The 15,848-nt window shown below is 33.5% G+C and overlaps 1 protein-coding gene across 1 annotated transcript in view; it reads left to right on the forward strand.

Annotated features, from left to right (window-relative positions):
- The window catches only part of LOC136033629 (neurofibromin-like), a 214,161-nt gene extending 201,170 nt beyond the window's left edge, over window positions 1–12,991 (forward strand). Inside the window, 4 exon segments of the mRNA XM_065714430.1 lie at window positions 1,161–1,251; window positions 10,054–10,228; window positions 11,423–11,662; window positions 12,795–12,991. Of these exon segments, the coding sequence (XP_065570502.1) occupies window positions 1,161–1,251; window positions 10,054–10,228; window positions 11,423–11,662; window positions 12,795–12,966 (678 nt within the window). The 3' untranslated portion in view covers window positions 12,967–12,991.
- The last annotated feature ends 2,857 nt before the right edge of the window (window positions 12,992–15,848 follow it).

A 15,848-nucleotide genomic window follows, 5' to 3' on the forward strand; every position in this document is an offset into this window, starting at 1 on the left:
GCATGTGCATAAAATTCACATGGTTCTCTGATATGTTTCTCTCATAAAAGTTTATGTAATTCATATGTTTCTCTCATACATGTTTATATAATTCATATGTGTCTGTCATACATGTTTATATAATTCATATGTTTCTCTCATACATGTTTGTATAATTCATATCTTTCTCTCATGCATGTTTATATGACTCATATGTTTCTCTTATACATGTTTATATAATTCATATGTTTCTCTCATACATGCTTATATAATTTATATGCTTCTCTCATACATGTTTGTATAATTCATGTCTTTCTCTCATACATGTTTATATATTTCATACGTTTCTCTCATACATGTTTACGTAATTCGTATGTTTCTCTTAAACATGTTTATATAATTTATAGTCTCTCATATTTTTCTCTCACATTTATTTATAAAGTTCAGATTTATCTCATATATGTTTAAAGAACTCATATGTTTCTCTTATACATGTTTATATAACTCATATATTTCTCACATACATGTTTATATAATTCATGTGTTTCTCTCACACACATGTTTGTATAATTCACATCTTTCTCTCATACATGTTTATATAACTCATTCTCTCATTTGATTTTTCATGTATGTTTACATAATTCGTATGTTTCTCTCATACATGTTGGTAAGATTTATTTTTCTCCCACACATGTTTAAATAATTCAAATGTTTCTCTTATACATGTTTATATAACTCATGTGTTTCTCTCATGCATGTTTGTGTAATTCATATGTTTCTCTCATATTTTTCTCTCATACATGTTGACATAATTCATATGTTTCCTTCATACATGTTTTATTGTACATATGTTTTTCTCATACATGTTTATATGATTTACGTGTTTCTCTCGTATGTTTTTCTCATACATGTTGTATAATTCATATGTTTCTCTCGTATGTAGCTCTCATACATGCTTATATAATTCATATATTTCTTTCATGCATGTTTAGATAATTCATACGTTTCTCTCATTCATTTGTAGAATTCATATTTTTCTCTCATAGGTTTCTCTCATACATGTTTATATAATTTATATATTTCTGTCAAACATGTATATATAATTTCTATGTTTCTCTCAAGTGCTTCTCTAATACATGTTTTATAATTTTTCTGTCCCTGACTCTTTTATGTTTTTCTAGGTTTTGAGTAAAAGATTTCCTCAGTTACCTCAGAACAACATTGGTGCTGTTGGAACAGTCATTTTTTTGCGTTTTATTAACCCAGCGATAGGTGAGTACATTCGGAAGTCGTTCTATTCTTACTCACTTTGCTTAAATGCAATTCAATAATTTTTCTCTCTTTATTAATCCTTTCCTAATTTGTATGTCTCTTCTCTTCTTTTAAAATCATTTTCAGCTATATGTTAAATCTCCTTCTAAATCTTTTATCTGTTAAATATCCTATCTATTCAATGTCCTTGTCTTGTTCCAGTGTTTTTTTTTTTTTTTTTTTTTTTTTTTTTTTTTTTTTTTTTTTTTTTTTTTTTTTTTTTTTTTTTTTTTTTTTTTTTTGTATATATTTTATAATAGTGTTTTATTCTTGTTCTCTGTTGTCCATTACAAGCAAAGCTTCTTGGGCCTAGTAACCACTTTACTTTTGTAATAGTTTTTTCTTTTAGTATCAATAAATTGATTGATTGATTGATTGATTGATTACTGTTAGAGGTCTAGGGTTAAAATACCCTTCCTGCCTTTGTGATTCCATTCCCCCTACATTCGTGTAACCTATTCAGAAACGAATTGTTTCGGTTGATGGTAACAGAAACTCTCCCGGTTGAGGGCCAGAGGTGTGAAATTTGATGTTTTTAGCTTCTTTTAACTATATCTCTGTTATTTTTCTTTTTGTTAAGCTAGGATTTTTAATTTCAGCTTCATTTACCCATTAAGTTACATAGACGTGCTCAGGAACCAATTCATGATAAGCAGGGGGGGGGGATAAAAGAGTCTGAGAATAGTTATATGCAAAATGTATAACGTTTTGAGAAATATTGTAAAAAAATTGGAGTCGGGTTCGGTTTTTTGGGCCCCAAGCCCGTTTCTATAAAAGTAACTTACGTAATTATTCCTGAGACACAAATTTTCTGAGACATTTTTTGTCTCAAAAAATGAGACACGAATTTTCTGAGACGAATTTTCTGAGAATTTTCTGAGACGAATTTTCTGAGACACGAATTTTCTGAATTTTCAAGAAAAAAGGCACCATTTGCTTGTATTAAGTGGTGTTCTTGGACTAATTTAATAGTGAACAATCACATTTATCTCTTTTCTTCCATATATAGGTATGCCCTCTAGAATTAAACTGCCTACCATAAAATGGGTATGTGATTCAAATTAAATCAAGTACCTCTGAAACTGTGAATTATAAGACCTTATGCTTAAACAAATTCCATAATTAACATCTTATTTTCAGATACCAGGTGAGGCAGAAAAATGTCTGGTTTTGCAAGAGAGAGAGAGAAGAAGTGTCAACTAACCACAAATAAAAAAAAGAAAGAAAAGCATGAAAGAGTAGTTGACACTTGCTTCACTTTCTGAGTTTTTTGTTTTTATAAATATTTCCATTCTTACTTCAACTGGGTTATCAAGAAGTTAATAGGGTCAGAATAGACACAAGTAAAAGCAAAGTTTCGAAAAAAATTAGTATCTACACCTTGGTGCATAAACAGTGCAAAGTTCGTCGAAACGAAAGCAAAGCTTGTTTAATATGATCATCCGATTATGTTTTAGTCTTTTTTGTATTTTTTATGTTTTAGTAGACTATAACATTTATTCAAGTGTGGATATTTTGTATTACTTATTGCTCTAATTCTTATTATATTGATTGAATTTGCGCTTTTTTATTCCTAAAGTTGAAGCGCCAGGTACTAAACTGGTATGATGCTAGTCTTTACTTTACTCCGTCACGAGGTTGTAAATGATTGTTGGACCTCCTCTAGAAGAAGTTGACTGAGAAAACTTTAGAAGAAAACTCTTGTTTGGAGATCGTTTCAAATTGAAGTTCGACGGAATAAGAAGCTGTTCTTCAAATACTTGAAGAACAATATGTTTTTATTATCAACCTTAAGAAAATCAGATAAAGCTACGCTGCTAAACATTTGATCCAATCCGCTTTTTTATTCCTAAAGTTTAAGCGCCAGGTACTAAACTGGTATGATGCTAGTCTTTACTTTACTCCGTCACGAGGTTGTAAATGATTGTTGGACCTCCTCTAGAAGAAGTTGACTGAGAAAACTTTAGAAAAAACTTTTGTTTGGAGATCGTTTCAAATTGAAGTTCGACGGAATAAGAAGCTGTTCTTCAAATACTGTTTTTATTATCAACCTTAAGAAAATCAGATAAAGCTATGCTGCTAAACATTTTATCCAATCCGTGTGCTAGGCCACTAGGCACTCAAGTGTTGAACGATACTAGTGGAATTCTTATTGGGCCCTTATGGTCATCTGAAAGTTCATTTGAATCCAGGTACTGATGGAGCATATGGTTCGAAATGCTTTCGCAAACTTTCTCAATGTTTGAGAAGATGCTAATTGGTCTACATAAGCCCAGGATCCTTTGCGTCATCTAATTGTGTGATTGCATATGGTTCTTCGCACAGTTAAAAAAAAAATTCATGCAGATAGGAATGTGTATGTGGTGCTAAAGTAGCAAGGAGAGCGAAAATGAAATCTAGTTAAGTGGAAAATTAACTAGACTAACTTAAGACTTAACCAGAAATTTAATATATACAATATATATATATATATATATATATATATATATATATATATATATATATATATATATATATATATATATATATATATACATATATATATATATATATATATATATATATATATATATATATATATATATATATATATATATATAGCCAAGGGACTAAAAGTTTCCTGTATAAGGTTTTTGGCCAAGGTGATTCCAACGGTGTTGTGATTCCAACAGTGTTGTGTGGTGCTAAAGTAGCAAGGAGAGCGAAAATGAAATCTAGTTAAGTGGAAAATTAACTAGACTAACTTAAGACTTAACCAGAAATTCGATATATACAATTATATATATATATATATATATATATATATATATATATATATATATATATATATATATATATATATATATTATATATATATATATATATATGTCCTTATTGTCCAAGCCAAGGGACTGTAAGTTTCCTGTATAAGGTTTTTGGCCAAGGTGATTCCAACGGTGTTGTGATTCCAACGGTGTTGTGTGGTGCTAAAGTAGCAAGGAGAGCGAAAATGAAATCTAGTTAAGTGGAAAATTAACTAGACTAACTTAAGACTTAACCAGAAATTTAATATATACAATTATATATACATATATATATATATATATATATATATATATATATATATATATATATATATATATATATATATATATATATATATATATATGTCCTTATTGTCCAAGCCAAGGGACTGTAAGTTTCCTGTATAAGGTTTTTGGCCAAGGTGATTCCAACGGTGTTGTGATTCCAACGGTGTTGTGTGGTGCTAAAGTAGCAAGGAGAGCGAAAATGAAATCTAGTTAAGTGGAAAATTAACTAGACTAACTTAAGACTTAACCAGAAATTTAATATATACAATTATATATATATATATATATATATATATATATATATATATATATATATATATATATATATATATATATATATATATATATATATATATATATATATATATATATATATGTCCTTATTGTCCAAGCCAAGGGACTGTAAGTTTCCTGTATAAGGTTTTTGGCCAAGGTGATTCCAACGGTGTTGTGTTTCTTTCGATCTGATACTACTTTTAGGGGTATTAGGGTATTTTGCTTTGTTGCTATGGGCCGTGTTTGTCCACTAGATTGCATCTATCGCTGAAACTACGATAACCTAAATTAGTAATTGCTCATCTGTTTTGATAAGTATTTCTTTTCGTCTGCTTCTCTTCTATTTCTTTCAGCTTATTGAAGGTCCGTCGAGTGGATGGAGCGTCGCGTTTGTATATTTTACCGGCAAACAAAGATAATCTTACCGGCAATAAAGATAATTCCTAAACTCTAGAAAGATCGTTCAATAAACCCCCATTTTCTGTTAAAATCATTAAAAAATATATATTGCATGTATGAAAATTCCATTGGATTTTCTCAGGAAGAACTTAGTAAAGAACAAATCTGGCTGTCAATAATGGCTTAGGTTACCGAAAATGCACTTTTTGTCACATTCAAGTGTTATCACTCTTGCCCCCCCCCTTTGTCCCCCCTTTTCCCCCTTTAGAGTATCATTTTTTACTCAGCCTCTCTATAAAGTAATTACTACGACAAAAACACAAAGAAATGAACATAAGGACGACAAACGGGTCTATGGCTAGTAAATGAAACCGAAGAAAAAACAACGAAAATCAAACGAATATTTTGCCTGTATCTGACAAGGCGTCTTCAGCGTACGTCTTCAGTTACTTTTGTGGCTTGATAAAGGTAACTACAAGTTTTAAATGTTAACTAATTGTATATTGCATATTTTAGGTTAGTCTTTTTTAGTTTTATACATTTTTTTTTTTTTTTTTAGTTTTAGTTTGTTTTTTCTACGCTGAAGACGTCTTGTTAGATGCGGGCAAAATTTTCGTTTGATTTTCGTTGTTTTTTCTTTGGTTTCATTTACTGACCATAGACCCGTTTGTCAAATTAGACATATTAGGAGTTTCAGGAACTCATATCCCAGGGAAAGGAAACATGAAATTATGTGATATAGGATTTATTTACTCAGGCATGAAAGTTGGGGTACATAGACTGGGAATAGGGCTCATGTTGAATAAGGAAGCTTCCAAGTCTTGTTTTGGCTAGGAAGGTATTAATAATAGAATACTAATCGCTCATTTTATGACTGAAAAGTGCAGGCTATTAGTCATAGTAGTATATACCGCTGTAGAACCGACCGACGGAGATAGTAGTAACTCAGACGAATTTACCTAAAGTTACAGGAAGAAATGGACAAGGTCCCATGTAAAGATTCGGTGTTTAAATTAGGAGATTTTAATGCCCAATTTTGTAGAAATATGGATAGATGGTATCCAAGCCTAGGCAAAGTTTGTGCAGGAAGAGAAAACAATAATGGTTACAGACTGCAGCAATTTTGTAGGTATAACAGTCTAGTTGTAACAATTACAGTATTTCGTCATAAACTGGCCCATACATGATGTTCACAAGATGGTAAGCAGCTAACCTCACTGAAATTGCTATTGTAGACTGAAGACCAGTAGGATCAATAAAAGATTCAAGGGTATAGAGGAATGCTGTTATTTATGTTAAAGGTAAAAATCACCATCTAGTAGTGTCTAGGGTTTATTTAAAGCTGAAATTTCAAAAGGGTAATTACCTTCCGCAAAGTTATGAGATCGGTAGACTCAAGAATGAGAATTTGAAAGAAACTTTCCCGGAACTGTTGAATGCTAATCTGGTTAGTTTAAAATTTAACAATGTAGAAGATGGATGATTTAATTTTAGGAAAATAATTTGTGAAGTTGCTGAAAGTTAGGAACGCTGCTAGGTACATTAGCGAAAAGCCTTTATGTTTAATAGAGAGGATGTTTTGTACAAGAATTATCTAAGTGATAGATCGTATGAATTTAGGAGGAATGTAAATGAAGTAGGGAACACATTAAAATAGGAACTAAGAAGGTGCAAGGTGTAGACCATGTACAGAATTGCCGAAAATCTGGAAGATTCAGCTAGATGGCATAGTAGTAAAATGTACTGCCGAATTAATATATTGAGAGGGAAGACTCAATCTGGACTTGTCCCTGGTAAAGATATGGGGGCACAGCGATAAAGAACGAGTTAAAGAGAGATGGGTGGAGAATTTTGATAATATGCTAAATCGGGATTACAAGTCTCATTCATATCTGTACAGATAAAGATATACTGAGTTACAGGTAAAGATATTGAGGAAAATGAAAAGGTTTTTGACACCTTGAATGTGAAAAAAGATTTATTTTGTGAGGAAGAATTAGTGACAGCACTAAATGGATTAAAAAATAATAAGACCTCAGGTATGGTGGCTTAAATATGGTAGCTATGAGGCTAGGAATAAGCTACTGGAGATTATGATTTTGATTTTTGAAAAAAGGAAAGTACGCAAAAGTCTGATTAAACCCCTTTATAAGGAAGGTGATAAGAGTGAATGTGGTAATTATAAAGGCATTGGCCTGGTCTCTGTAGATAGCACATTACTAAGTATGATGATACATTTTAGACTGTGAGGTGCTGTAGACAAAGTTTTTAGATTAAGAACAGTGCGGTTTTACATAAGGTAGAGGATGGGTCGACCAAATTTTCATTCTTAGGTTAATAATTTAAAATTGAGGACCAACACCTTTGGTCCTCAATTTTATAGATTATGTGCAGGCATTCGATTCTGTTGATAGAAGAACTTAAGAAAAGGTCTAATCCTTGTATGCTATACCATAAAAATACATTAAAGTGATTCGTGCTATATACGAGAACAGTACTGCTGTGGTTAAGGTAGGAAATGAGGTCAGCAGCTGGTTTTTATTCAATCAGGAGTTAAGCTGAGTTGTGTTTTATCACCCTTTATATGGATCATTTTGTTGGATTTTGTCTTAAGAAGCACAGGAAAGGCAATGGGAGACCACGATCTTTGCATTCTAGATGGAACTGTGATCAAAATGAATGAACTTTTAGAGGTTTTGCAAGTTCAGGGTGCTAGAATAGGTTTGAAAATAAATGTTAAGAAGACTAAGTCACTAAGGCTAGGAATAAGTTAAGATGAAAAGTGACGTTGGGCAACGAAATGATTGATCAGGTGGACAGCTTCACTTATCTTGGTAGTGTTATTATGAAAGATGGTGGGAGCAGTGAAGATGTTAAAAGTTGAATACCTAAGGTTCAGGATGTTTTTTTCACAGTTAAAAAATGTTTGGAAGAATAGAAGATGAGTGTGCAAACAAGATTAGAATATTGGAAGCTACAGTGATGAAAGTTGTCATGTGTGGCTCTGAGGCATGGGAGCTCCAAAAAGCGGATGACGATTCCAAAAAGCCTGTGGATTTTTCTGGGTACCCGGCTCTCTGACCGTATTTCAAACAGTAAGCGGTATAAAAAGTGTGGTTCAGTCCCGCTTTCTAAGGCTATAATGAGAGAAAGGTTGTGGTGGCTAGGTAAAGTTCCGTGGATGAAGGATAATATATTGCCACAGATTGTCCTTTTCGGCGAACCGTCTAGGGCTAAACGGAAAGCTGGTCGTCCGCGGTTTGGGCGGAAAGATTCCACAAAGAGTGATTTGAAGGAAATGGGAACTTTGGCGAGGGTGTAAAGAGGGACGATTTGAATAGATTGGGATGGAGGAGGAGCGTGCGTAGCTGTGTTGGCCTCAGGTGGCTTGGTGCTACGGTGGGTTGTTAGTATTGGTAGTAATAGTAGTAGTGGTTTTTTTGGAGTTTTGTATCGCAAAGGTTGAAAAAAGCTCGAAAAGTGTGGTCGATTATGAAAATTATGCCCCTTTTTTTTTCTATCTCAGCGGTATGAGCTCTTGCCACAAGTACAACCGATCAATAATTTTTTCACACCACGCAGTACAACCTTTTATACTCAAATAGCTTAAGAATTTACGCTACGTTATGTAATCTTAAGGTCGTTCCTAACAGATTTGACCTCTACGTAGCTTAGAGTTTTACATTGCGTAAGTTTTTCTTAGGGAAATGCCAACACAATAGCTGCAAATGGAATGTTTGCGTAAGCAATTAGTTACTTTTTAAAATGTATGTAAGAACTTTTCTGGAATGCTTTTCACGCTTGATTAGGGCCAGAATCCCCATCTCCATTCCCTGCTTTTAATTTGCTTATGATGAATGTGATGATTTTAGAAGATGATTATGGTGGTTTTATGGATTTTTACGTGAGACTAGTGTAAAAATACTTCTTTAAGTGTGAAGAGTTGTACTTAACATAACACGACATAACCACTTAGCATAGAAAATAACGCATTTAATGTGAAGTTCGCTTAAGGAGCATTACCTACAACGTCAACGCCTTTTACATGAAGCACCCCACCCTAGCCCCACGAAAAAAAAGCGACCGAATTTTTTGGTAAAGTAATTCGTAACTGTTTCATCACGATAAATTAGTTTTTGAACACTTCAGTACTTTTTTGAAGGTTTGACTAAAAACAATAGTCTAATAAAGACTAGGTTTCCATATTTGCCATATATGGGACCTTGGGACTCCTTTCTGTAACCAGCAATCTTATGTTTAAAAACATAAATAGTCGTTGCTTTCAAACGTTGCAAGAAAAGAATAAAAGTGCATCGCTCTTAGAGGTGCATGCTATTTCAAAGATTAAGCTCTGGAAGTTTTATGGAAATTGGAAGAAGCGTCAGCATAAGCGTATAATATTTAATGAGACTGTGTTGAAGGGGAAAACTTTAATGTAAACTAAACAAATAAGTATATGTATAAATATTTATATATGCCTTGTCGTTCCTCACCTCTCTCCTAAGCTCATATATAACGTCATAAAAAAATTTCTTTACTGGCCCTCAAATTGGTATAACTCATTGTAAAAGACAACTTCAAATTTAATAGTCACGAGGGACGTGTCGCTTGCCATCTTTAGTTTGCTTTTGACGAAACTTTTTAAGCCTAAACTGCCACTATCTCAAGGAAATGAGTCCTGAAGTGGAAATTGAAAATAAATTTGATCTATCGTATCAGGGTATTTTCAGAAGAATGGCCCTAATTTTTTGATTATTTTTATATTTTAGCTACAGTAATAACACAAGTAACGGGGTCAGGTGGTATCAACCAGCCCAACCTGCGTTTGATTCCATTTAAATAGATTATGGTTTGGTCAAATTCAGTCGATTATGTTATTATATTACTTCAGTCGACTATATTACCTACTTAGCAATTATTGCTCTAGTTGTGATTCTACTATGACAAGAAGGGATCAGATTGGTCCATTCCAACTACACTAAAATAAAACCTTTTAATGTAAAAATATTTATTTTAGTTTCTCCATATGAGATGGGTATAATTGAGAAACAGCCCCCGTCGTCTGTGAAGCGAGGACTAATGCTTGTTAGCAAGATTCTACAGAATATAGCCAATCATGTCGAATTTTCTAAAGAACAACATATGCTTCCGTTTAATGACCTTTTGAGGAATCATTTCGAAGCTGGAAGGAGGTATTTATTTCCCTTTAATCTTCATAAATAAAAATCGGGGGAAAGATTTTTTTTAGTCTAAGCATATTTTCTAGAATAGATTTGGAAACTTCTCTCCTGACAATTCTTCTATCCCTATTTCTCTCTCCTCGCTCCCTCTCACTCTCCGTATCTCTTTCTTTTTTCTCTCTATCTCTCACTAAAAAATAAAAATTAGTCAGTTCACTTGAAAAATATTGAAACAAGAATTAGTAATAGAATCGTAAGAATCTCAGGATTTCAGGTGGAGATGGGCGTCAAGCCCTGTTGTGTCCCTGTGTCCCGGTCGTCATTTATATTCCCTGTGTCCCGGTCGTCATTTGTGTCCCGGAGTCCTGGTTTGTATATACATTCGTTTTTGTAGTTTTTTTTTCTTTTTTCTTTTTAGTTTTTTTTGTAGTTTTTACCTTTTTTATTTTTATTTTTTTTTATTTTATTTTTTTTTTTTAGTTTTTTTTTTTTCTCCTTTATTATTCAGTTTTTTCCTTTTTTAGTTTTTTTTTAGTTTTTTACCTTTTTTTATTTTTTTTAGTTTTTTAGCCATTTTTAGTTTTTTTATTAGTTTTTAGTTTGTTTTTTTTTTTTAGTTTTTTTTTTTTAGTTTCGAACCTGGAACCTCTCGAACCTAGAACCTGGAACATAACGCGTTACCAACTCAGCTACATCGGCTTGAATACATTCGTTTTTGAATTGGTATATGATGAAATAATTAAATAAGAATTAAGTAAGAGACAATACAAATCATAGAAAAGACTGTAAAAATCACAAGACACAGACAAGGTTACAGGCCTTTTCTGTCCTGACAATTCTTCTATCCCTATTTCTCTCTCCTCGCTCCCTCTCACTCTCCGTATCTCTTTCTTTTTTCTCTCTATCTCTCACTAAAAAATAAAAATTAGTCAGTTCACTTGAAAAATATTGAAACAAGAATTAGTAATAAAATCGTAAGAATCTCAGGATTTCAGGGGGATATGGGCGTCAAGCCCTGCGTTTCTGATATTCCAGTTCTCCGTCCGCCGTTTATTCTCTAAACCTTTTGTCTTCATTTTTATGCTTCAAAGTCTGCCTTCTTTGGCGCAGCAGTTAATTTTCCCTCAATCCTCACAGTCAGTGTTGATTATTTATAATTAGTACTGCAATCAACAAAATATTACTTTCATTAAACTTCTTTTAAAGGTTTTTTATTCAAATTGCTTCAGACTACGAAACGGCAGACAATTCAGGACATAACATGGCATTTATAAGTGATGCCAACGTTTTGGCCCTTCATCGCCTTCTTTGGAATCACCAAGAAAAAATTGGAGAATATTTGACTAGTAGCCGAGATCATAAAGCAGTTGGCCGGCGGCCCTTTGACAAGATGGCCACTTTACTGGCATATCTCGGACCACCTGAACATAAGCCAGTTGATTCCCAGTAAGTGCTTCAATATCCTAAATATGGATGACTAATCTTGATATACTGTTCAAGATGGTTCTGGAATATTGTAACTACTTTAATCCCAAATAATTTTTAAGACTACTCTTACCATGCACGGCAAAATGGCAGAATAATTTGTGAAGAAGATTCCAATGAAACTTATCTAAGCTCTAAGCTCTCAAAACTCTATTTACAATGAACTCATAAATTCTGATGCTTTATATTCACAAGCTTATTCAAACTGTATAGTCACATTCTTATTCACAAACTTCTTTTTTGAATTTTTTTTTAGTGATAAAAGATGATTTGACCTGCTAACATGTTCATAAAGTGGAATAAAAAAAGCAAAAGAAAAAAGAAAACAAATACAAAAGAAACAAATACAGAACAATGTTGAATATATATAAAAAACAATACAAATCAAAATAATCGCTCGAGAGGATGAAAATGCCCTAACCGCAGGCAAGCCTCTTCGTTTAGCTCGATATCCAACGTATTATAAGAGGTTAATATATGAGTAGCTCTAAACACTCGAATAACCTTTCGGTTAATATACCAATGAACCATATATAAAAGGTATTTACAGCAGCGGAAATCAGAGTTGCCACGATGGTCAGTTCCCAAAGTGCTACAGTTTCTAATACTGTTACAGTTCCTAATAGTGGAAAAATAGTACTTTCGTGCTATGGGTGGCAACTCTGACGGAAGTATAATATTCTAATGTCCTGCTTATCACTAGTATAAAAAATTGTGTTCAAACTTGACAGAAAAGGAAGGGAGTGGTCACAATATGTAAAGTAAAGCTTAGCCAAGGCATTATGAGAATATTGCCATAACTAACGAGAATGTAGGCTACGGTTTGGGATAATTTCATCATAACCTGTTTTAAGTTTATTTTTAATGTATCGAAGTGCATAGAACGAATTTCGGAAATTAAAATCTGAAAATCTGCTTTTGGAAGCTTCAGAACGTTCAATCGTAAGTTTTGAGGAGATTACAAAATATCTGCGAGCGAAATCCTCTCAGACCCAAATTAAAATGAGAAGAAATGCCTACAAAAAAAACAATAGAATTGATATTTTGTACAAAAATTAGACACATCTAATTTCAGATCATCTATTACTTTCAGGTGGAACAGTGTTGACATGACTAGCACTAAGTTTGAGGAGATAATGTCAAAACACAATATGCATGAAAAGGACGAATTCAAGTCTATAAAGAGTTTGAATATTTTCTATCAAGCAGGAACATCGAAGGCTGGAAACCCTGTTTTTTATTACATTGCCAGGCGATACAAGTAAGAATTTCAAGCTATCATTTTTTTATCTACGGGACCAAATTTGTTGTTTTTCAATGTTTTTCTCTTTTTTTATGTATATACCAAAAAAACAGGCATTTTTCAATGAAAATACACCAAAAACGGTATTTTTCAAAATCTATGCGGTGGGCAGAAAAAAAATCAAGGAAAGGGTAAATACTATTATTTATAAAATAATATTATACATAATATACATGATATTATAATATATTATGCATAATATTTAACATAGTATGTTACTACTATTACTACTGAATCTTTTACTACGATGCTATTTCACAGCTGTTATTATTTCAGTTTTTTTTTTCTTATGACTTTTATGACGATTTATTTATTGATATTTATCTTGGGTAAGTTACAACCTGGATCTTGGTTAATTTACCACTTGTTAATCCAGCACTGTTACGCTTATTATTCTATTATTATTAATTATTTAAATATTATTAATATTCTATTATTATTATTATTTATATCTCATTAATATTATTATTATATTTTAGTTCTTTTTCTCGCCGTCATCACTAAGCCCACTTACACAACTAGTTGATGTGGTTTTAGTCAAATTGTTGAAAAACTGGATTTTCGGATCCTTCAGTTTTATGCTGTGGAGCGTAAAATATTCAGTGTACCTTTTTATTTGCTGATGATGATGACGAAGCTCAGAAATAACTCTAACTGATGTGTTGGTAACCCTGAACCTTTCTTGGGTCAATAAAATAATAGCGGAAGGGAAGAAACTCGGAATATTTCAAAATAATCCTTCGAGTGCTTATAACATAACGCCATCTATCTTGTATATTATGTTTTTCGTATCGTTGAAACCAAAATATAACGGCGCATCTGAAATTTTGATGATTGCGCTGAAAACGCTTAGAGTGGAAAGATCAGGATGAAACTTGGTGGGAAGAATAAGCACATACGTGACTGACATAACCGGACCGGGGGGGGGGGGGGTAATTCGGAAAAATTAAAAAAAATGAAGAATTTGTAGCTTACGAACGGTTGATCAGACCTTAATGAAATTTGATATTTAGAAGGATCTTGTGCTCCAGAGCTCTTATTTTAAATCCCGACCAGATCTGGTGACATTGGGGGGAGTTGGAGGAGGATCCCGGAAATCTTGGAAAACGTGAAAATTGAGGTATCTTACGAATGGGTGGTCGGATCTTAATGAAACTTGATATATAGAAATATCTTATGTCTTAGATGCTCCATTTTCAGTTCGAATTGGATCCGGGGACATATGGGGCTGGGGGGGGGGAATTCTTGTAAACCAGAAATCTTGGGAAACGCTTAGAGTGGAAACATCGGGATGAAACTTGATGGGAAGAATAAGCACAAGTTCTAGATACGTGATTGATATAATTGGAACGGATCTGCTCTCTTTGGGGGAGTTCAGGGATTTCCAGTGTTTTGGCGAGTTCGGTGCTTCTGGACGTGCTAGCACGATGGAAATCGGTAGGCGTGTCAGGGACCTGCACAAATTGACTTGATAACAATCATTTCCCCGATTTGACCATCTGGGGAGGTGGGGTGAGAGGAAAAATTGAAAAAAATGAGGTATTTTTAACTTACGAATGGGTGATCAGATATTAATGAAATTTGATATTTAGAAGGACTTCGTATCTCAGAGCTCTTATTTTGAATCCCGACCGTATCCGGTGATATTGTGGGAGTTGGAGGGAGAAACAGGAAATCTTGGAAAACGCTTAGAGTGGAGAGATCAGGATGACACTTGGTGGGAAGAATAAGCACAAGTCCTAGATACGTGATTGACATAACCGGACTGAATCTGCTCTCTTTGGGGTAGTTGGGTGGGGGGTGTTAATTTGGAAAAATTAGAGAAATTGAGGTATTTTTAACTTAAGAACTGATTACCGGATCTTAATGAAATTTTATATTTAGAAGAAACTCATGTCTCAGAGCTCTTATTTTAAATCCCGACCAGATCTGGTGATATTGGGAGAAGTTGGAGGGGGAAACCGGAAATCTTGGAAAATGCTTAGAGTGGAGAGATCGGGATGAAACTTGATGGGTAGAATAAGCAAATGTCGTAAATACATAATTGACGTAACCGGACTGGATCCGCTCTCTTTTTGGGGGAGTTAGAAAGGGGTCCATTGCTTTGACGATTTTTATGCTTCTGACCGTGCTAGGACGATGAAAATTGGTAGGCGTGTCAGGGACCTGTAAATTGACTTGATAAAGTCGTTTTTCCTGATTTGACCGTCTGAGTGGCTGAGGGAAGAGGAAATATTAGAAAAATGAGGTATTTTTAACTTAGGAGTGGGTGATCGGATCATGAATTTTGATATTTAGAAGGACCTCGTGTCTCAGATCTCTTAATTTAAATCTCGACTGGCATTAAGCCTCTGATTTTCCTTTTAAACCAATCTATTGATTCTTAGAATTTTGCTAAAGCTCATGCCATATGAGCTCTTGGCTCTTAGCTCTCCCGACCTCGTCACAAGTGCCATATGAGCTGTTACCTCTTGTTTTCCTCCTCAGCTAGTTGGGTACTGAAAAATCATAGAGAGCTGTAAAATGACCCATTTTAAAGGAAATTGTCAAATATAGTGCCTTTTGTAATTAAAAATTAAATATTTTTTAAAATAGAATCAATTCTCACAAAAAAACTGCATTTTAAACAGTTCGTGGTAAAGAACTGTAGTAAGGAGCGACCCGGCTCAGTAGTAACCAAAACTCTAAACAATGGAATTTTTATGCCAATAGTTACATCAAAAGAATTGCATTTTAATGCTGATTTTAAATATATAAGTTTCATCAAGATTAGTCTTACCCGTCAAAAGATACTAGCCTGAGAAGATTTGCCTCATTTTAGAAAATAGGGGGGACGTCCGACTT

This window comes from Artemia franciscana, chromosome 12 (genome assembly GCF_032884065.1).
Source record: "Artemia franciscana chromosome 12, ASM3288406v1, whole genome shotgun sequence".
Taxonomy (NCBI): Eukaryota; Metazoa; Arthropoda; class Branchiopoda; order Anostraca; family Artemiidae; genus Artemia; species Artemia franciscana.